Source organism: Mytilus galloprovincialis, chromosome 4 (assembly GCF_965363235.1).
Source record: "Mytilus galloprovincialis chromosome 4, xbMytGall1.hap1.1, whole genome shotgun sequence".
NCBI classification, from domain to species: Eukaryota; Metazoa; Mollusca; class Bivalvia; order Mytilida; family Mytilidae; genus Mytilus; species Mytilus galloprovincialis.
In genome coordinates, this window is record NC_134841.1 from 101,017,026 (window position 1) to 101,040,693 (window position 23,668).

Consider the following 23,668-nt stretch of genomic DNA (forward strand, 5'->3'; position numbering starts at 1 on the left):
ATTAAAAGCGAATAGGTAGCGAATAGGTAACAGGTTATTTACCGAGCGCTGGAACGGGTACATGCGCTCTAATGGGGTCATTTCATCTCTAAGAACACATTGTTACCACCTGAGACATGAACACAATTAAAACACGATTTATTTCAAGTTGCAGCGTATACCCTGCGCATTAAAAGCGAATAGGTAACAAGATTATTTACCGAGCACTGGAACGGGTACATGAGCGCTAATAGGGTAATTTCATCTCTAAGAACACATTGTTACCACCTGAGACATGAACACAATTAATACACGATTTATTTCAAGTTGCAGCGTATACCCCGCGCATTAAAAGCGAATAGGTAACGAATAGGTAACGAATGAGTAACAGGGTATTATCCGAGCGCTGGAACGGGTACATGCGCGCTAATAGGGTCATTTCATCTCTAAGAACACATTCTTACCACCAGAGACCTGAACACAATTAAAAAACGATTTATTTCAAGGTGCACCGTATACCCCGCTCATTAAAAGCGAATAGGTAACGAATAGGTAACAGGTTATTTACCGAGCGCTGGAACGGGTACATGCGCTCTAATGGGGTCATTTCATCTCTAAGAACACATTGTTACCACCAGACATGAACACAATTAAAACACGATTTATTTCAAGTTGCAGCGTATACCCCGCGCATTAAAGCGAATAGGTAACGAATAGGTAACAGGTTATTTACCGAGTGCAGGAACGGGTACATGCGCTCTAATGGGGTCATTTAATCTCTAAGAACACATTGTTACCGTCTGAGACCTGGACATAATTGAAAATCCTTTTCTAACAGGTGAAACGTATAAAAAAAATGCATTATAAGCGAATAGGTAACGAATAGGTAACGAATAGGTAACAGGGTATTAACCGAGCGCTGGAACTGGTACATGCGCGCTAATAGGGTAATTTCATCTCTAAGAACACATTGTTACCACCAGACATGAACACAATTAAAAAACGATTAATTACAAGGTGCACCGTATACCCCGCGCATTAAAAGCAAATAGGTAACGAATAGGTGACAGGTTATTTACCGAGCGCTGGAACGGGTACATGCGCTCTAATGGGGTCATTTCATCTCTAAGAACACATTGTTACCGTCTGAGACCTGGACATAATTGAAAATCCTTTTTTAACAGGTGCAACGTATAAAAAAATGTATTATAAGCGAATAGGTAACGAATAGGTAACGAATAGGTAACAGGGTATTAACCGAGCGCTGGAACGGGTACATGCGCGCTAATAGGGTCATTTCATCTCTAAGAACACATTCTTACCACCAGAGACCTGAACACAATTAAAAAACGATTTATTTCAAGGTGCACCGTATACCCCGCGCATTAAAAGCGAATAAGTAACGAATAGGTAACAGGTTATTTACCGAGCGCTGGAACGGGTACATGCGCTCTAATGGGGTCATTTCATCTCTAAGAACACATTGTTACCACCAGACATGAACACAATTAAAACACGATTTATTTCAAGGTGCAGCGTATACCCTGCGCATTAAAAGCGAATAGGTAACGAATAGGTAACAGGTTATTTACCGAGCGCTGGAACGGGTACATGCGCTCTAATGGGGTCATTTCATCTCTAAGAACACATTGTTACCACCTGAGACATGGACATAATTGAAAATCCTTTTCTAACAGGTGAAACGTATAAAAAAATGTATTATAAGCGAATAGGTAACGAATAGGTAACGAATGGATAACAGGGTATTAACCGAGCGCTGGAACGGGTACATGCGCGCTAATAGGGTAATTTCATCTCTAAGAACACATTCTTACCACCAGAGACCTGAACACAATTAAAAAACGATTTATTTCAAGGTGCACCGTATACCCCGCGCATTAAAAGCGAATAGGTAACGAATAGGTAACAGGTTATTTACCGAGCGCTGGAACGGGTACATGCGCTCTAATGGGGTCATTTCATCTCTAAGAACACATTGTTACCACCTGAGACATGAACACAATTAAAACACGATTTATTTCAAGTTGCAGCGTATACCCCGCGCATTAAAAGCGAATAGGTAACGAATAGGTAACAAGATTATTTACCGAGCACTGGAATGGGTACATGAGCGCTAATAGGGTAATTTCATCTCTAAGAACACATTGTTACCACCTGAGACATGGACATAATTGAAAATCCTTTTCTAACAGGTGAAACGTATAAAAAAATGTATTACATTGTGTGTATAAGCGAATAGGTAACGAATAGGTAACGAATGGATAACAGGGTATTAACCGAGCGCTGGAACGGGTACATGCGCGCTAATAGGGTAATTTCATCTCTAAGAACACATTCTTACCACCAGAGACCTGAACACAATTAAAAAACGATTTATTTCAAGGTGCACCGTATACCCCGCGCATTAAAAGCGAATAGGTAACGAATAGGTAACAGGTTATTTACCGAGCGCTGGAACGGGTACATGCGCTCTAATGGGGTCATTTCATCTCTAAGAACACATTGTTACCGTCTGAGACCTGGACATAATTGAAAATCCTTTTCTAACAGGTGAAACGTATAAAAAAATGTATTATAAGCGAATAGGTAAGGAATAGGTAACGAATAGGTAACAGGGTATTAACCGAGCGCTGGAACGGGTACATGCGCGCTAATAGGGTAATTTCATCTCTAAGAACACATTCTTACCACCAGAGACCTGAACACAATTAAAAAACGATTTATTTCAAGGTGCACCGTATACCCCGCGCATTAAAAGCGAATAAGTAACGAATAGGTAACAGGTTATTTACCGAGCGCTGGAACGGGTACATGCGCTCTAATGGGATCATTTCATCTCTAAGAACACATTGTTACCATCAGAGATATGAATTTAATTGAAAATCCTTTTCTAAAAGGTGCAACGTACAACAAACGTACTATAAGTGAATAGGTAACGAATAGGTAACAGGGTATGAACCGATCGCTGGAACGAGTTCATATGCGCTTATAGGGGTATTTCATCTATAAGAACACATTATTACCACCAGAGAAATAAACACAATTGGAAATCCTTTTCTAAAAGGTGCAACGTACAACAAACTTTTTAAAAGCGAATTAGTAACGAATATTTAACAGGGTATTATCCGACCGCTGGAACGGATACAAATGCACTTATAGAGTTATATCACCTCTAAGAGCCCAAATCTTCCACCAGAGACAACAAAACAATTGAAAATCATGTTTTAAAAGGTGCAACGTAAGATACACGTATTATAAGCGAATTATAAGCGAGTGATGGAACGAATTAAACAAGGTAATAGCATGCTCCGAAACGATGTACACTCTGCTTACATGTTTAACTCTACCACATTATGTAAGTATGTGCCTGTCCCTAGACAAGAGCCTGAAATTAAGTAGTTATCGTTTGTTTTTGTGTTACATATTTCCGTTTATTTTTTTGTATATGAAATACGGCCGTCAGTTTTGTTGTTTGAATTGTATGAGGTTGTCATGTCTGGGCCTTTTATAGGTGACTACACGGTTTGGGCTATGCTCATTGTTGAAGGCCGTACAGTGAACTATAGTTGATAATTTCTGTGTCATTTTGGTCTAATGTGGAGTGTTGTCTCATTGTTAATCATACCACATCTTCGTTTTTACGCAAGCGCTAACACGGTGATTTCATCCCGTCGAACCAAGATCCATCTTCAAACATACGGACATAAAGCAGTTAAAAGGTAGAACGTATAAAAAACAAGTAAGGAACAAATGCGTATCGAACATGAAGTAAAAGGATCGGTTGAGCACAAACACATATAAATAGGTCATAAAAAGATCATTTTACCTCAACCAATTCAGAACTATTACCATATGTAAGACTATTAACAACTAGATTTGTAATTGCTAGCAATAACGGAAGGCACCCCTTCCCCCTATTACCAGGTGAGCGACAGCCATTTTGACAATTCCAAAGTCAAAGAGAGCATCTACAGATGTCTAGTAACATTTTTGCAAAGTTTCATTAAGTTTGAACATTTTGAATTTTTGATATTTTTGCTGTTTCCATGGTTACGGCGGCCATTTTGAAAATTCTAACTTCAAAATCCAACTCTGCCTATGCCAGTTACCATTCCTGTAAAGTTTCATCCAGTTTGCGGAAAATTCTTATTTTTGAAATTTTTGACCTTTTTGCATTGTTTCCATGGTAACAAGACCTATTTTGGAAATTCCAACTCCAATGTTGCTCATCATTACTGTGAAGTTTCATGAAGTTTTGAGCATTTTTAGAATTTTGAAAATTTTGGTGTAGTTTCCATGGCAACATAGTAGTTCCAATGATCGCCAAAATCATCCAACACCTGTATATAGTGGGCACCTACATTGTTTTAAAATATGATGATTCTGAGTTGAAGCATATCCAAACAGTTCACCAAAAACCAAAAGCTCATTTTTTTCACAATTGTGCCGTTTCCATGGTAACGGCAGCCATATTAAACTATTCCATGCCATAATTAAAAAGGGGGAAGGATATTAAAAATCAAATAAGTAACGAATAGGTAACGAATAGGCAATAGGGAATAGGTAACGAATAGGTAACGAATAGGGAATAGGGAATAGGTAACGAATAGGCAACGAATAGGGAATAGGGAATAGGTAACGAATAGGTAACGAATAGGGAATAGGGAATAGGTAACGAATAGGTAACGAATAGGGAATAGGGAATAGGTAACGAATAGGCAACGAATAGGGAATAGGGAATAGGTAACGAATAGGGAATAGGGAATAGGTAACCAACTTGACGCCCATTTATAAAGCACTATAAATATGCCGACTGATACTTCGTGTGTCTTGTCCTACCTTACAAGTCCTCTTCATCTACAAATCATTGATGCATGTAAATAATCTAACCCTAACACGTGACTAACAATACCAAATAAAAAAACAGCAATAAACAAGCTGACGAATTAGGGTGAACTCTGATATAGATATTTTTTTAAACGAATACTTTTCTTACCACATTTAGTTCTATTTTGCTGATGCTTTTGCCTGGTCGATTTTCATGTTTTCGGTATCTTTTTTTTGTATATCTGTGTCTTATGATGGTTTTTTGTCGGTAGGGATTATGTCTAAAACCTGTAAAAGGTGATGTCTTGAAGGATTGATTGCAGATTCGGGGGAAAATGGTGTACCGAATTTGTGTAAAATGAAATTCACAAAAATACTGTACTACGAGGAAAATTCAAAACGGAAAGTCCCTTATCAAATGGCAAAATCAAATTATCCACTCCTACTACAGTTGTCAACCCATACCATGAAATTTCACAGCTTGATTGCACATATGTGTCAGATGTGCACCGGTTAACTTTGACATCTTTTCTTGTTTTTTTTACACTTGTGAACCTTGTCGTTTTTTTAAATATTCAAATGTTTAGTCTTTGATCTTTTGTTTTTACGATTGCTAGTTAATCATTACTCTTCTTTAACAAATCAAATGGATCTTTTGTATAGTTTTTTTCCCCGCACAGCTTTATTTTTTGTATCGGTTTCAGCGTAATACCTTTTTTAACAATTCCATTAGTCAACAGCCTGAAGTATATATTCGTAATTTAAACGGCTCGTAAAACGTATTATGTTCAATTTCATTAATTTTGAAGACTGTACACAAACCCTACGGAAGTAGTATAACTATTATTAGAAAATAATACCAATTTCTGTCAGGAACTGCATCATATATCAGATTTATTTTAGAGTAAAATCTGATCAACTAAAATAATTTAAAAATTTCACATTAATTATCTCTAAAACTATTTTTATGTCCGACACAGCGAAAACTTGTTTCTTTTGTATGTCTAATTATAGAAGGTTTTTTTTTAAATCTGTTGGTTCTGTAATCAAATTAATCAAATTAATCAAATTTACTACTACAATTATTCATGTTGTATTCTATTATTGAATGTAATATGTAAAATTTACTACCTACTTATTTCCAAATTGTATTAAATTCTTCCTTACTGTAGTCACGTAACTTCATATATTTATATTTAGTATATGGTATTGTACAGACACGAATAAACCGCCAATTACATAATAGGTTTGCTTCTTGATGGATTGTCTCAAACTGGCGATCATTGTTTTTGGCATATAAAGCTTGAGTTGAAAAACAGCTCAATATTTATAGAATATATTATGGTATTTCAATATTCATTATCTATCATTGTCATTACTGTGTTCTTATTCACAAAGAGATATATTATTCGTGATCAGTACACATTCATCAATGACCAGTAGTTGAATCAGACAGTTTTATAGTTTGGCTCGTTGTTTGAAAAAGGTCATTGAGATGGATAAACTAATAGATAATTATTTTTAAGGGGGTAGACCTTGGTTCAGGGAGATAACTCTTTAAATCAGTTATGCGTTTGTAAAAGTCAAGTTTCATCAATGTATTTTAAGCATTTACCTGAAACAGATTGAAAATAGTCTATGTAACCTAGAAGCTTAGAATATATTTTTGAAAATGGTTGACACAAACGTATGGATGATTTGAAGAGTTATTTCCCTTAACCTAGGTCTACCTCCTTAATCTACAATTTTCAACACTATCCAATAATGTGCATAATAAAAAAAACAAAGCCTCTTACAGTAATAACAATATCTCGTTCTATTGTGATTCTGCACGTTTCTTTATAAATATAATTTGATTTTGTGACAATACCATTGAGACTTTGTAATGCAAATATGGATAATTTTATGTCTGACAATACTACGGCTAACTGGAATCGAAGTCGTGTTTATAGGGATTTGTTAGGTTGTCTTTTATCAAGTTTGTATTTCATAAGTATTGTTGAGTTGTTAAGTTGTTGAATTCTTGTACCTTTGTATCATATTATACATTTATTTCTAGTTGGTCGTTTGGTATAGTATTATGGGAGATTGTTACTTTGGGAGGAAGTCCATATCCAGGAATTCCAAACAAAGATTTGTTTAAATTGCTCAAGGAAGGATATCGTATGGAAAAACCTGAAAACTGCAGTTTGGAAGTGTAAGTATAATGGAAAAGTAATTCAGTTTTTTCAGTCTGCATAATTTTAATGATAGACTTCAAGTTGTTTAATTCATACATAATAAATGCATCAGAAATCCACCTAAACCTATACAAACAAATATCGAGTTTAGAGATTCTTGACCAAAAATCCAAAACTTCACGATATTTATCGCAAGGAAAAACAATCTAACCTGGATATTATAGATGTGGTATGCTAAATGAAATGCAATGAGAAACGACCTCGGATCTTTTTATTATTAGAAGTGATTTTGACACCTATTGTGAGATATCATCGAATAAACTGCACGTTTATGGAAGGTAATCCCTATATACATTGAATGTTTCTATAGACACACAAACAATAAATATGGTTCACTACAACTACTGGACGAATCAATTGATAGACTCACACACAAGTCAACCAAAACATATTTATTATATTGCTAAAAGGAGATTTCAACGTCCATGAAACCATTCTAAATATCACAGATTAACATACACTTGAACAAAAAATTAATACAACAACTAATGAAACAGTTTACCTGACTTAGTCTTCACAACCAACACAAATTACTTTTTGTATGCCAACACAAATGACTTTTTGTATGCCAAGCATAAAGACAGGCCTGACGAAGGACTTGCCGGAATATGTAAACAAGAACAAAAATGAACGTATATAAGCTTGTTTGGAAACAGTTGTAAGAACCTTCTTTTAGACGAACAAAAAAAATGAAAATATGCACAAGCAGATGGAACATCCCCTAGATCACACTAGAGAGATCACACAAGCGCTATAAACAAAGGCTATACTACAGAGCTAAAATTTCAAAGTAGATAAAGGCTGGATGAAATTAAAAGATTATAAAAAAACTATGATTTTTGAAAAAAAAAATGGAATATGAACATAAAAACTACTAGTCTAACGTATTAGAAATTAAAAATGAAACAAAAACTTAGCCGCCTAAGCAAAGAGTCATTCAAAAATGTTGAAGATAAATAAAGTTAAGACAACAAAAGATAAGTATGAATTTAAATCAACACTCCATATAAATGGTAAAATGAAGGAGACAATACATTCAAAGAAGAATCTCTAAACCACCAATGCCATACTGTTTCACAGAAGGAGACATGGCTTCGTTTCCAAATATAGGACCAAGTAGCATAAATAATACGAAGACATCAAAATTAAGCAATTAGTCATTTAAAAACTACTAAAACTAAAATCATTTCCCACATGAAAATGTGCGAGCGGTATACTGTTTCCTATGTACATACATATCTTGATATTTCCTATTTAAAGAAACAATAAGACTTAAAACATTGTTCTAAGCATTTCTACAAGTGGTAGACAAATTCCCAAACAACGTATTAAACAAAACGAGACGAAGTTCAATGGCCTCATCACCCATATTGCAAACCATCACTCACTGAATTAAGAAAGTATTAGAAGTGATCTGATTGCAGACAAAACCATATATAAACTTTACTGTGGAAATATATAAGGATTACTATAAATCGCCTTCGTTAAAGAAAAAAACAATGACTATTTTTGCTAATCCACAAGAGATTTTAAGAATTACGATGTTTTCTGTTGACCTTATAGAGAAACTTTAACGTATTTGCAAATATCAGCTAAAAAATAAGTCAAACCCAATTATTTAAAAGGAAATAACAGAAGGAAATGAAATCTTTGACGAAAACTTATAAAAACTGAGTGAGTCTGATAATTAGAAAAGGCGTTTAATTTCTAAACCTATTACTTAGTGTATTATATTTCCTCCTTCCAGATACCAATTAATGTTGTCTGTGTGGCATCCTAATCCGTACTGCAGACCCTCATTTACAGAATTAAGGAAGAAGTTAGAAGCAATGTTAGAACAGACAAAACCATACATAAATTTGTCTGTGGCTGTTTCTAAAGATTACTATGAATTGTCTTCGATTAGGTAAATAATGAATGTTTATTTGATCCGTGCATGGGTATAATCGGTTAACTATAAATTTTAAACAATAAGAAGCTTTTGTGATATATCCTATTCATCTTTACAAACATATCACTGCACTGATTGCCATAATATAGCTTGTTTTGTGCTGAGGCGGCGTTTTAGCTCACACCAATTAATCTATCACTACTCTCAAAGTAAACATTTAATATGTAATAAGTAAATATCTGTTAAAAGCAATTTCTTTCTGCTTAAAGTACAAAATCTCTTTACGGTGACAATTACTTATGTAATGATTTAACCGACATACAATTTTGCAGAGTAATTCCATAACGACATAACAATACTATTTTAAAAATGTTTTAATCTTGAATTAAAAAAAAATGATGGTTATTTTACTTCCTTAATTCTTTATTAAAAAGAAAAATCACAAAAATACTGAACTCCGAGGAAAATTCAAAACGGAAAGTCCCTTATCAAATGGCAAAATCAAAAGCTCAATCACATCAAACGAATGAAAACTGTCATATTTCTGACTTGGTACAGACATTTTCTTATGTAGAAACTGGTGGGTTGAACCTGGTTTTATAGCTAGCTAAACCTCTAACTTGTATGACAGTCGTATCAAATTCCATTATATTGACAACATAAGTTTAACAGTAATGAAAATTGTTTTTTGCATGATGCATGCTAACATTATTGGTTTGATTGACGTTAAATACCAGCATAACTATTTTGTTCCCCTCGATGAGAATTGAAAAAATGTTCCCATTTATTAAGTTTTTGTCACGGTTCGGACGCATATTATTTATAATGTGTTGTTTCCATGTGATTTATATATCATTTTGTAAATGATGCTTTTAAATGTCTTTATAGTGTACGTTTTCTAGTATTTTGATTTGTACGTCTTTGAGTTTCAGTCTGGCTCAAGTTTATTTAAGCTTCTCTTTTTATTTTTATTCCAAATATAATTAGTTATATATTTAAAAACAATCAAGATGAGAGTTTTCATGACATTTTTGTTGTAAGTGTTGTGCTCTTCTCTTCTTTCAAAATGAGACTGCCCGTGCAAAAAAAAGAAATCTTGTAAACTGTATGTTTCGTCTTATTTGGAGACACAAGTGGTTAAAGTCTATCATATGTTCCCTTTTTTGCTTTGGGCCATATATTTAAAGCTGCATGATAAGGGACAAGTATTGTTGAAATATCAAAATGTAAAATGACAATTTTGTTTTTCTATTTTATAGTGACCATTCTGACCGAGGATCATTAGATACCACCGAACATACAACATATGTTGAAATGTCAGCAACAGACAGTATACTAACATACGAGACACCTCTCAATGGTTAAACTAATAAAACACTCGCCTGCTTCAAATGGCAGCGGTCAATTAATCAATATAAAAAACGTATTGGTGTAAAATTGAAAATGTTGTATGGCCTGGTAAACGATAAAACATATTTTTAAACTGACATTTTCGAGGACTAGTTTAAATGCAATAAAACATTGAAAGTACCCAATGTATAAACAATAAAACAGAATAAGTGAACCTAGAATTGTAATATCGTTAATCTGGTAAAAGGTACACTCGCATTTGAATGTTGTGTAATAAAGAGACAAGAACCATGACAATCTGTAGTTTGTTATGTTTTGTTTGTAACCATAACAAAGTCAAAAGTGTAATGTTAATATTGTAACAACATAATGATTCTATAAATGACAGAGTTTTACCATCAATCATTACAGCAGCATGAGATCAAGACACTATACTGTCTTTGAGCTGCACTTTTGTTTTGTTTTACACTATAACTGGTTTTGCAGAATTCAATATTTGATTAATGATTTCATTAGAATCAAGTAACGGATAATGTATACGTTCTCTGTAGACACAACGTACTTCAAACCATTCGGTGATTGTGTCGATTGTCTGTTTGATTGTATTAATTGTTTCTGGGAAACAAATTGTATGTTGATTATGTCACAATGAAACAACTACTTCAATCATAAATTATTTAAAGTCTGATATTTTATGCAACGATTCGTACAATGTGCTTCACTGCTGAAAAAACCTAGCGACAACGAGTAATGTTTTTTTTTTCTTGTTTTACCTTACAATTCTTGAATTGTTATAGACTATAACTGTCCCATATTTTAACGTTGATATATTGAAGAGTTGAGTGGAAATTATTGAAGGAAAATACATTTTTCATCATCTTCTCTGTGTGCAGTTGCAATTGGTGAAGAGATTCCAAAATTTCGAAGCAAGACCAGGCATGACTTAACAGTACAAATGTATACTACATCTATATAAAATTGAGAAAGGAATCGATATATATGCTTATGCTAAATTAACCCGTAAAAATAAGCCTCGGTAAACAACCTTTTGGTCTATGAACTCATTTTCTGGCACATTTATGATGAAATGACAGCTATGACAGCTAATTGAAGTTCAAACGTTTATTGGAGCATTCATAAAAGTGCATGTTTGTTTAGAATATCAAACCATTTATATATCAATCTAACTTCGGTCTAAAACATCTGCATAGTTCATTATAAAACTCGTTAACATAGTTGACATAAAACATAGTAGCTACAATCGCTAGAAATCTTAGATTTTATATAATTTCAATAAAATAATAGTAATTACAACAAGTCATTTACACAGTTAGCAACCAAACATTTTCAATGAATTATTTATCTAAGTGCAAAATATTTAAATAATTTAATCTGTTATCGTAGCTGATAAATATTGGAATTTCACAATACTAAAATAAGCCTTTCTGGTTATAAATTCATCGTGCATATTCGGATATTCTTGTAGGCTTTTTTATTTAGATATTTCGCTATGAATGCATCTTTGTCGCTGCCGTCATTCATAGAATTTATAAGGAATGAAAACAGAGATTATATTAAAGATACAACAACCCTACCAAAGAACAGAAAACAACCAAAGACCACCAACAGCTCTTCAAAGCCACATCTCCCGCATCCGGAGGTAGACTTAAACCAACAGCAGTCTTCAAAGCCACATCTCCCGCATCCGGAGGCAGACTTAAACCAACAGCTCTTCAAAGCCGGATCCCCAAACAACAAAGTATCCTAGTTCGGCGAAAAGGACGCCACATTAACCTCTTACACCTACAAATGATCCAATTCAAAATTAAACAAAAAATACAAGACTAATAATGGCTTGTAGTTCTAGATCGACTTGAGAGAAGTGAAAAATGCGGCGAAGTTAAACGTGTTTAGTGAGGTCCCCCTCTCCTATACCTCTAGCAATTTTGGAATAAACTAACTCCGCAATACCTATAGTAAAAATCAGATTAAATGAATTCCGAGTTAGATGGATATTAGAATAGGTAACAATAGAAACTATACCTATAAATAGAAATAGTAACACCAAGTGTCAAAAAATTCAAAAGCCTTACAAATACATACGCCACCATCACATGTGTGCGATCTGACGGCAAGGAAGGCACGTTTTCCCAGAGAAATCGTTGGGGAATCCAGGTAGGTCAATCTATTTATTTATAGATAGCAGAAAAATGGCGTCGAGTTAGTTGCCTTTTTGTTTCTTAGTATGGATAGTAAAATTGGGTATTTTCTCTGGGTCGTTTAAATCACTCGAAACTAGGTGAGACATGCACAGAAGTGATAGATATGTATTATAAAAATAGAAAATTGAATATTTTAATAAAAAAAAAAAAAAAAAAAAAAAAAAAAACTGTATCCTACACCCAAGCGCCTGTGGCCACCATGAATAAAATTAAAAACGAAAAAATAAAATTACAGAGAAAACTAAATATTGTGCAACATAGTTTGGAAAGGTGGATACTAGTGTAAGTAGAAGGAGTCAATAAAATAAACGATACAAACTGTAATGCAAACATTATCCATTACGCAAATGATGTTTCGTCTGTTTAAATAATTTGTTGCCTTACTAATGATAATCCTCTCCCAGTTTTCGGAGGGCTCGTGTTGCTCAGTCTGTTGTTTATGGTTTCTGTGAAGTGTTCTGTGAATTTGTTTGTCTATGCATTGTCCTTAATTTAATGTCATGGAGTTTGCAGTTTCTGAAATTTTATACGAGTTGAATGTGGTGTATTTCGCCTTCTTAAAAAATATAATTGAGTATCACTGAGTTTAAACAATTATACTCAATGTACCCCAAGCTTCGAGTTCTATTTTAGCTGTGGATTAATTTAAGCAGTAGTATCATTTCCATTTGTTTGCATATCAAATAACATAAAAAAGGTCATTTATCCCTGAAACAAATCGGTTGATAAATACTCATTTGCACTTCATCAGTATAGTTCATCTAACCCCTGGTCTCTGGAGTGCATTTCACTTCCTTGTTTCTGAAATATATCTTACTTCCGTGACTATGAAGTATACGTATTAACCTGTCCACCAATGTAGTTTATTTTGTTTTTCTGCATCTGTCAGTCTCTTAAACTTCCTTTTTCTTTTAAAATTTGAGTTTATGGTCTCGGAAGTACATGTAATGTCATTATTTCCGAAGTATATCTGATTGCTCAGTCTCTGCAGTGTATTGTGTAAGGGCTGTGTAGCATAGATTAATGTCCTATATAGTCTGTGAAGCATATTTTATTTCCGTTCATTTTTAGTATTTCCAATAGGGCTTAATAGTTTTTTTTTTTCAAATGAAAAGACATCATCAATATAACTGAAAAGGAAAAAGAAAAACAGATCTGTTTAAATTATGTATCTTATAAACAGAAGAACAGTTCTGCTAGCAGTGGCGTGACGACTTTTGCTGGCAGTCCCAACAGTTCTGGAATTTCAGTTATTACTTTTGTCAAATATGTTTTGAAACTATAAATCCTTTCATCATTTTTCTTTTCCCCAGTTTCCCTAAGTTTTAAGAAATAGAAACAGTCTAAATACGCGCTCCAAATTTAACCTTGCGCCTGGTAGACAGTCTACAATATTAAAATTGTTATCTTGGTGGAATCAGGAATGTATACAATTTAACACCGGTGTAAAACTCCATACACCGCTGATTACACAAAGATAACAAATTTATTTCTAATGAAGCGGTCCTTTACTCATTTTAAGCGGGGATGATTGAACTTTCAGATCTGTACATAAAGTTTTTTGTTGGGATATACAACTACCCGGCCACGTCCACTCTGTGTAGTATTTCTATTTGTATCTATCTAATGAGTTAAGCCTTTGTCAACTGATTTTTATGGTTTGTTCTTATGTTGTATTGTTACACCACTTTCCCAGGTTAGGGGAGGGTTGGGATCCAGCTAACATGTTTAACCCCGCTACATTCTGCATGTTTGTGTCTATCCGATTTCAGGAGCCTGTTATTTAGTGGTTGTCTTTTGTTGATGTGTTACATATTGGTTTTTCGTTCATTCTTGTACATTTATAAAGGGTGTTAGTTTTCTTTGAAATGTTTTACATTTGTCATTTCGGGGCCTTTTATCGCTGGCTATGCGGTATGGGCTTTCTCTTGTTGAAGGTGACATATGGTTGTTAATGTCTGTGTCATTTGGTCTCTTGTGGAGAGTTGTCTCATTGTGCGAGGGCTGTATACCCAATCAAGGTCGTTAAAAACTTCCATTTGTTGTCATTGGCAATAACTATACCACATCTCCTTTTTTATATTAATAAATAATTTCCAATGCAATTTTATTTTCACCAATGTTGCTGCGCATTGACAATTTTTTTTCTTCTATTTTCGGGATTTATTTTTGTTTTTTAATACATTTCAAATGGAGTTGCTTAGATGCGTTGACAACCAAAAAGTCAGAGGTCGTGATAACTCTGCTTATTGATATTATTCTGCTGAACATCTTATATGTTCAATAATTGGTTAAACATTAATGTTCGTAATGTTCAAAAAGTACACAAGACTGATAAAAATGACGCAACCTATTATCAAAGAAACATTAAAACATTTAATGGAATAATATGTTTCAGTCACCAAAGACCAATATATAATAAATGGGTTGTTTCCTTAAGGTATAATCATTTTATAAACGTTACAAAATTGAATTTTGATTATAATTTTACAAATGCATATCAACTATCTCTAAGAATATCTAGTTTTTACCCTGCAGCCTTTCATCGTAGTAATTACAGTAAGGTTCTCATCAGACATATGTGACTTGTACAGTGATTTAAGATTTGAAATTTTGTATGAAGCTTCAAAACATATTGCTAACTTTAAAAATATTAGTATGGACGAAAAATTTATTGAAATTATGAATTGTGATACGATCCAACAACTATTATGTAAACAACTGCATAAATTTTTCACTCGAAGGAAACTGTATCTAGATATCTGATCTAAAACTTTTGTAAACAACCTTTTATCAAAGAATTAATATTTTTAAGTAAACAGCATATTTTATTAACTAATTTATCTTGTTTAGTATTTTAAATGACAAGTCTATAAATTTAATTATGGAAATGCTCTGTCAATCACATGATTTTTAATATTTCTTTTCTTTTTTTAAATTTTTATTTTAAACCTGCAAATTTGATTTTTTTAGCCAGTATTTTAAAAAGAATATTGATGAAACATTTCAATGCAATTTTTAAATGGTTATTAGTATACATGTTTATAACTTTGTAATATATTTTTACAGTGTCTCATAAGTCAATTTGTTTGGCTGGGTGTTGATTATTTTAAATATTGTATATGATTTACTGTATATTGTTCAGCTGTTAATCAATACGTGACACTTTAATAAAATAATTTATTATTATTATCATATGCCCTGTATAGTGGTTGACAGCATGGTTTTAGTACATATGTTTCGAAAAACATAGCAGACTTTGGAAAATAAGGTTAGGTAATAATATAGAAACATTAATGATGAAATGTTAATTATTTACTAATGAATAATTACACAGTTAGTCTATTAGACAATACTAAAATTTTCCGAATGCAACAAAGAAAATAAACAGTCTACCGACTCTATGGTTGGGAAATAGCAGGAGACGATTACCATGTAGACGTCCACGGTCTTGCTCGATTTGTGTTTGTTACCCTGATATTGACTTCTTAATCAATTTAGGAGATTTTTGCATCAGTTAACTAGTGAAACAAGTTTTTACTTAAGTTAACAAGCGTGGACACAGATGAGTGTGGATAGTATGTTTGGATGTTTGACAGTGTCTTATGACAAAAGAAGTTCTATGTTTTTTCCTATATGGTGTTATAACTGTCTTGCACAGTGACAACAGAACTGAGCATTAGGAGTGTTATTTATTTAATATTTTTTTTATGTTCAAGACGGGCATGAAGGAGACAGTAATTACATTAGTTACCAAATGATTATGATAGAATATGTTCTACATCTTTGATTTTGGATACATTTTGTAGCTAGGAGAGCAACACATAATAGGTTCATTTTTTACGTGTTTTTTTCTAAATGGGAGATGATATCTAGATTTGAGAACATGATATAAGGAGCCTGTAACTCAGTGGTTGTCGTTTGTTTATGTGCTACATATTAGTTTTTTGTTTATTTTTTAACATAAATAAGGCCATTAGTTTTCTCGTTTGAATTGTTTTACATTGTCATTTCGGGGCCTTTTATAGCTGATTATGGGGCATTGGCTTTGCTCATTGTTTATGGCCGTACGGTAACCTGTAGTTGTTAATTTATGTGTCGATTTGGTCTCTTGTAGAGAATTGTCTCATTGGCAATCATACCACATCTTTTTTATATGTATTTGCTTACTATTGGTATGGTTCTATTTATATTACTTTGTGGTGGATCGTTAGTATCATTAGTAAATTTGTTTGTTAAAATGTCGAATTGTTCTTCAGATTAGAATACATTTATTGGTTTTTATTACTTAAGTTATTGAGAAATATACCAAATCCCATTCTACCAATGAAATAACCCGATTATTCAAGAATTTTTTCATTAAGTATCACATTTGGCGGATCCCTAGGGCTGTCTCGGTAGCTGAAGATTCATTAAGTATCACATTTGGCGGATCCCTAGGGCTGTCTCAGTAGAGGGATTGGTTTGTTTTGTCGTGCCGGCTTTATAAATACACTGCCACATCAAACCGCAATTGGAACGTTTTAAATATATACACCGGATCTATCCGCACTCCAATTACCCCTTGTAAAAATTGTTTGAGGATTTATTTGATGGCCAGTTGCAAGGCAATAATTCTTGCCTTCTATAAAATGTATAGAAGTAGTCTCGCCTATAATTTCGTCGACCTAATCTGTTGCATTAATTGTTAATTTGTTCTCGAACATATTTTCCAATTTGTCCAATCTCTGAGTATGAGGAATTTAATCTCAGTTTATTTAAGCTTCCCAGTATCTTTTAAAAGACAAAATATCCTTGTTTCTTTGAAAAATACAAACGTCTTCACAAAATAGAATATGAGGTTAATTTTCAATTAGAACATTCAACTTTTTTCACTTGTGGTTCAGAGACGTTAGGATAATTTATATTAAGTTAAACACTTCAGGCGCAAGATCTTTATAGTATAACGAGTATTAAAAATAGATTTCATCTGCTAAGATATATATCATTTCATGGCTAATTATGTTTTTCATAAAAGTGGAAACGTCTTGGTGCTACGTATGCTACTAATAAATACGTAACAATTGGAATACCTTTCGCGTCACAATAGAAAGTTTTTTTTTCTTATCAATATTCAATACATTTTTAATACGGGATAAACAATTCATACACATTCCTTCTATATTTACCAAATTCTTTCCGCTAATATATGTGATTAATTGTAAGTTTTAAATCGTTTTTTTTTACAACGAAGATGTCACTCTGTAACTTGTGAGCAAATTAATGTAAAGTTTATTGTTTTAAATGTATTCTACGGACCCCTCAAGGAATTGTTGTAAATTTTCTTTACAGAAATTACTTTTTCAAGAGGTGTCGAATCTAACGTCCCCATTCCAACAAGACGTGGCTGTGTATATATACATCCCGTAGAGGGACCGTAGAATACAAGGACGCCTCCGGGTGCGAGAATTTCTCGTTGCATTGAAGACCTGTTGGTGACCTTCTGTTGTTGTCTGCTCTATGGTCGGGTTGTTGTCTCTTTGGCACATTCACCATTTCCATTCTCAATTTTATTTCGTATATATTTTTTTTTTTCAATTTGTTTAGTTTCGTACGTGCATGAAATATTTGTCACTGGTTGTTCAATTTAGATATCGATCTATCGCAACTTTCGCTCATATGCGTATAACTAAAGCTATTGATTGGATAAATTGTGGCATGAAGATAAGCATGAGAAATGGTATGGAACGATCAAAGGTAACGTTGGCACTGGATGTAAAGAGACTAAGGTCGGGTGATTTGGTGTCTTTGCTTTATTTCATTAAAAAACCCTCTAATTTGTTTAAAGAGAATTCGTCATTAAAATATCATCAAGAGTTGTTGAAAACATATGTCAAGCTGTGTCTTGTATAGTCTACAGTTTATCCATGAACTGATATACATTACATTACTAGTTAAAAGATAAATTCTTATGTAATCAAGGTTATGGTGTGAAGAAAGATTTGTTCACATGTACCAAAATACAGATTATGCGCATGAAAAACAGGTTAGTAAACTAGCACAAAAAGATGAGAGATTGATGATCAACCTAGAGAACGAAATTCTGTACTCACAACTCTGATTAATTAACATATTTTTTTTAGTTTTCGAAATATTCATTGAATGAAAAAAGATGCAAAATTACGAAGTAATCACTCGCTTTAAGAATTACAGATTTAAAAAAGATCTTCTTCTTTCTGTAATGGCTTTACACGCAATTCAGCACCTGCTTCTCCGTAGAAATTACACAATACCTTTCATAGCTACCAATTCCAAAACATCTACCCGTTTCTATAGGTAACCAGTGGTTGCCAGTTCTAATCTACATAGTTATTTGATCTTCATAAAATATATAAAAATATTCGTCAAATTCATCTTTTTTTATAAATTATCACAGAACGCTTTTGTAGAGTTTTCTATTTTTTTCATGGTATGTTTTCCCTCATTAACTTTCTATGGTACTCAAAGGGCACGGAATTTAAATTAGAATACGGTTAACATATCATGATCCTACTCAGTTTATATAGTTAATCTTCACTGATGTTATACCCAAAAGCTGTTCCCTCTTCTTGAAATTATTAATGTACGTAATTATTCTGTATATCAAATCTCTTCCTTATTACTCATGTCTTTTTTATTACTCATTCATCAATCTAAAATGAACAAATGGTGTCACAAACATTAAAAAAAAACTGAAAAAAATGCGTTCAATTTAAAGGTTGCGCTGACAAAAAAAGGCATGAATTAGTTTTCAACAAACGTTTGTAAGAACCCATGACTTTGAAATGCAATTGTTTACTGCATTTTAATGAAGCCATTAAAGTAAAGAAATAAATCATGTACTGTACGACATGGTAGGTTATTATCGTGTCCTAATCAGTTTGAAAAAATAACATCCTCCGTAAATTGTAAGAAAACATTGACATTAAATTGGAAGAATTAAAATAACGCAGATCTGACTCAATTTGACGCCGAGGTACATTATATCTATGCATTGAAACTGGTCGTTTTTATGGCATAAGTAGAAATAGTAGAATGTGTATTATGTGTAATAAAAATGTAGTAGAGAATGAATTTCATTTTATTTTACAATGTACAAATTATAATGATATACGTAAGAAGTTTATCAAGAAATATTATTGGACTAGACCGTCAACTTATAAATAAGTACAATTGCTTTCTGTTGAAAACACTAACGAACTCTGTAATTTAGGAAAGTACTTACTGTATGCATTTACGTGCAGGAATAATATTTAAGACCTATGTTTATTATATGTAGTCTGAAACTCCCAAACTGTATAATATGTGACTGATATTTCTGACGTTTGTTATTTAAATGTATATTAACGCTATACAACTTATAAACTGTATATTTATGCATATTATACTGATAAACTGTATTGTTTAAAGTAAATAAAGAAAAAAGATTATCGCTATTTTGTGCATTTTTCCTTTGATCTTTTTTGTGATAATTTTTCATATCATGCTACTCGCTTGAGATGGAAAATTATCGCTAGAAACTAAGAAGGCACGTGGCGTTGCTAACAAAATTGACATGAAGTTGACAACGTCGTCATATGTTAAATAGCGATAAACAGATTATCATTGGTCATCTCAACTCGATTGCCTTTCTCGCTTTCGCCGTCCTGGCTCAAGCGAGAAATCAATCTCGTTGAGATGATCAACGATAATCTATAAATATCGTACCTAATTTGAAGAGAGAAAACAGTAATTTTACTGTCAAAAGTCATTTTTTCAAACAAGATGAATTTCTGCTTTTCAATGTCATAAAACGTCATTATCTTTCAGTGGTGTGATGGCCTGACCGGGGTACCACTTGATATTTAGATGTTTTTGTAGGGTTTCAGGAAATAGTACTGTATGTGATAAAGAGTTATCGATTGAATATAATGGCGATTAATTCATGATCGACGGTTGTCGTTAACATGTTTCCGTCAACTCTCGTTTTACTGGTTGTTTTAAGCGATACAGGAGCATGAGAACTTGAAGTAAAAATAAAAATTCAATCCATGGTAAACGATCGTACACGGTCAATGCTTTGTAAAACATAATGAGTCAATTATACGCAACGAATGAGTCAAGAGAAGATAAACAATGGAGGCTTGCTATACCTACTGCTTACATCCTGAAGCAGTACATAATTGTCGAAAAATACGACATTCTCACGATTGTAGAACTTTGAGAATAGTATAATGAAAAGACACTAATAAGACAGTATTTCGTAGAAGAAGAAAATTATTGCTTATTGCCGGTCCAGCAGCAAACCATAAAGACATATTTTGGGATTATTATGATCTATTATGGAAAAAAAAAAACAATACAATTTATGAAAACATATACGCAACGGTGCTGGGATTCCCTTGATTCCCTTGATAATAACTGCATTAGCTTCAATTAGAAAATGAAGCTTACAAGTTACAAAATATAAAGATATTAAAACAGGATATGCCGTTAACAGCATGTTCATCGATTTTTGCAATATCAGTTTAAGGGCTAATCATGCAGTTTGCGAAATGACAAAGCAAACTCTTTTATCACAAATAATTGTCATAATTTTTGTAAACATATTTTGATAACTAGCTTTTAAAAGCGAACAAACAAGGACTAATAAAAAATGTTTTCGTCTGCAATCCAGCCACCTTTAATATAAACGATTTGCAAACCCGAGCTGAAAAAATGTGTCCATTCCACAGTTGAATTTAAACCAATTTCTCTGTGATATCATGATATCTCAAATTGCAAAATGCCTAGCACTATACACCATTTAGCACACTGAAGGCTTTATAAAAAAAGCTTTCGTCAAATGTTAGGAAACACGTGCTTTATGATGTTGTGTGGATGAAACATCTCACAGATCAGCAATTTTCGGTTATGTCAGCCGTTAAGGGTCTCATCAGTTTGTGGGTAATTTTGATATTGTATAACTCCTAACCTTTAAACTCTCTACGACGGACAATAGACAGTTAAACAGGACTAACACAAAAAAATTACATTCACTTCGTCTGAAATAGAGCCTTACAATTCTTAATTGCATCTTATTTTTTTCTTTCATTACTATACGTCCCTGAAATACGTGACGTATTCATTGACTGCACGGAAATCATATCAATATGTTTTTTAGAAGTGCTATTCGTCTCTTTTTTGTCCTTCAACAACTATCTTTATTATTGGCACATTCATTCTTAAGTATCAATACCTTAGTGACATGAAGTAATACAATGTTCTTCATCTTTTACAAAATTAAACATGATCCATTCTAAATGCAAGTTTATCTGGAAACAAAATGAATGTGTATTGTCAAATGTCTATTTCAGGAACAACTGTTCTAAACAGGACAATAATACTTTCATGTGTTATTTATAGTTTTGATTTAGACGTAAGGCTTGCTAAATTCTCATTTACAAACAGTACATTTGTATAACCTATTTATTTAACCTTGCTTGCTATGGATTTGATTGGTTTAATTTGGTTGTCTTTGCTTAATCATAAAGGTTTGGATTTAACACCTGCCCTTCAAAACAAAATTTTCTAACATAATTCAATTATTGTGATGTTGAATTTAAAATTAAGGCTGCCTTATTTAGCAAAATTAACTCGATTTATGAAGAAAAACATGCCTTTGTTTTAGTCGATAATGAACTGATAATAAATTCAGCAGTGTTCAACAGTCACATGACCTGGCAGTGCTTCTGTGTAATTTTATCCTGAATAGAACAAAGGAATACACATGCACTGCTTACTTCGAAAACAAAGCTCAGTTATATATTTGTTTTGTAATCCGATGAAACCTTTCAATCATTAAGATTATTATGTATATACCTAATGATCTCCATGCAACATCACGTTAAACAGCTTATGTCCCACATAAGACAAATTCTGATAAGCTCTGAGATTAGATCTACGCTTACAAGGGGGCAACCATTTGATACCGTAGAGGGGTCTGAGGATTTTAGCGGATTGAATATTCCTTTACAACTGTTGGTACGCATGTTTAGTTATATTCTCTTTTGTACACATATACACAATCATGATATCTTTCACATGTTGTGTTCTAGAATATTCATTTTCTTCGTCCCCTTTAAGGCTTTTGTCCCCTTTTACATCGTAGTTCTGGTTTTCGTCTGCTTCGTTTATGACTTAAGGTGGTAGACCTAGGTTGAGGGAAATAACTCTTAAAATCATCAGTACGTTTGTGTCAACCATTTTCAAAAACATATTCTAAGCTTCTAGGTTACATAGATTATTTTCAATTTGTTTCAGGTAAATGCTTAAAATACATTGGTGAACTTGACTTTTACAAACGCTTGACTGATTTAAAGAGTTATCTCCCTTAACCTAGGTCTACCTCCTTAATGTGTTCAAAAAAAAACGCTAATAGTGGAGAACACTTTGCTGTTCAAATGCGACGTTTTCTGTTTAATTTATATATAAAAAAATATAGTCTCAGGCCGATTCAAGGTGAGACATATCGAATAGACACCTGGTTTACGACTCTGTATGCTGACCTCTATATATGTTCATTGATTATCTGTGTCATGGCATGCATCCTTTATTTATTTAATATCTGTATATCATATTTCACATGACATCATGGCCGGAGATACTGCTTACAATACTGGCGTTTTCCAATTGTTTTCACTTGGTATTTTCCAAATTATTTCAAAACGTAAAAAAGAACAATGTAAGAACCCAGTGCAGTTGTTCCTGATACACAGAGTGCCTCAGTGTCTGTATAATAAATGTCTTTTCTTATCGTGGAAAGAAAACGGTACAATTTGCATGCCGCTTATGAACTGCACACTTTAACGCAGTTTAGAAAGGTGAGGAAAAAAGCCATGCACAGCAACCGCAACAGTAGCATATTTAATACAAGCATCTTGTTTTTATTTTTTTGTATCGAAAAGACTATGACTCATTGGTATATAGAAATACATGTTACATGTTTTGTTGGGGTATTTATCATACATTTTACATGTTTTGTTGGGGTATTTATCATACATTTTACATGTTTTGTTGGGGTATTTATCATACGTTTTACATCGGTATTAGATGGGCAATAAATAACCATACCATGGTGCTATAGAGTCCTTTATTCTCGG

At 33.1% G+C, this 23,668-nt stretch overlaps 1 protein-coding gene across 1 annotated transcript in view; it reads left to right on the forward strand.

Moving 5' to 3' along the window:
- Positions 1 to 10,595, forward strand: part of LOC143070882 (uncharacterized) — an 80,970-nt gene extending 70,375 nt beyond the window's left edge. The window contains exons 16-18 of the mRNA XM_076244992.1: positions 6,887 to 7,024; positions 8,815 to 8,973; positions 10,218 to 10,595. Of these exons, the coding sequence (XP_076101107.1) occupies positions 6,887 to 7,024; positions 8,815 to 8,973; positions 10,218 to 10,323 (403 nt within the window). The 3' untranslated portion in view covers positions 10,324 to 10,595. The remainder of the gene's footprint in view (positions 1 to 6,886; positions 7,025 to 8,814; positions 8,974 to 10,217) is intronic.
- Positions 10,596 to 23,668: the final 13,073 nt, after the last annotated feature.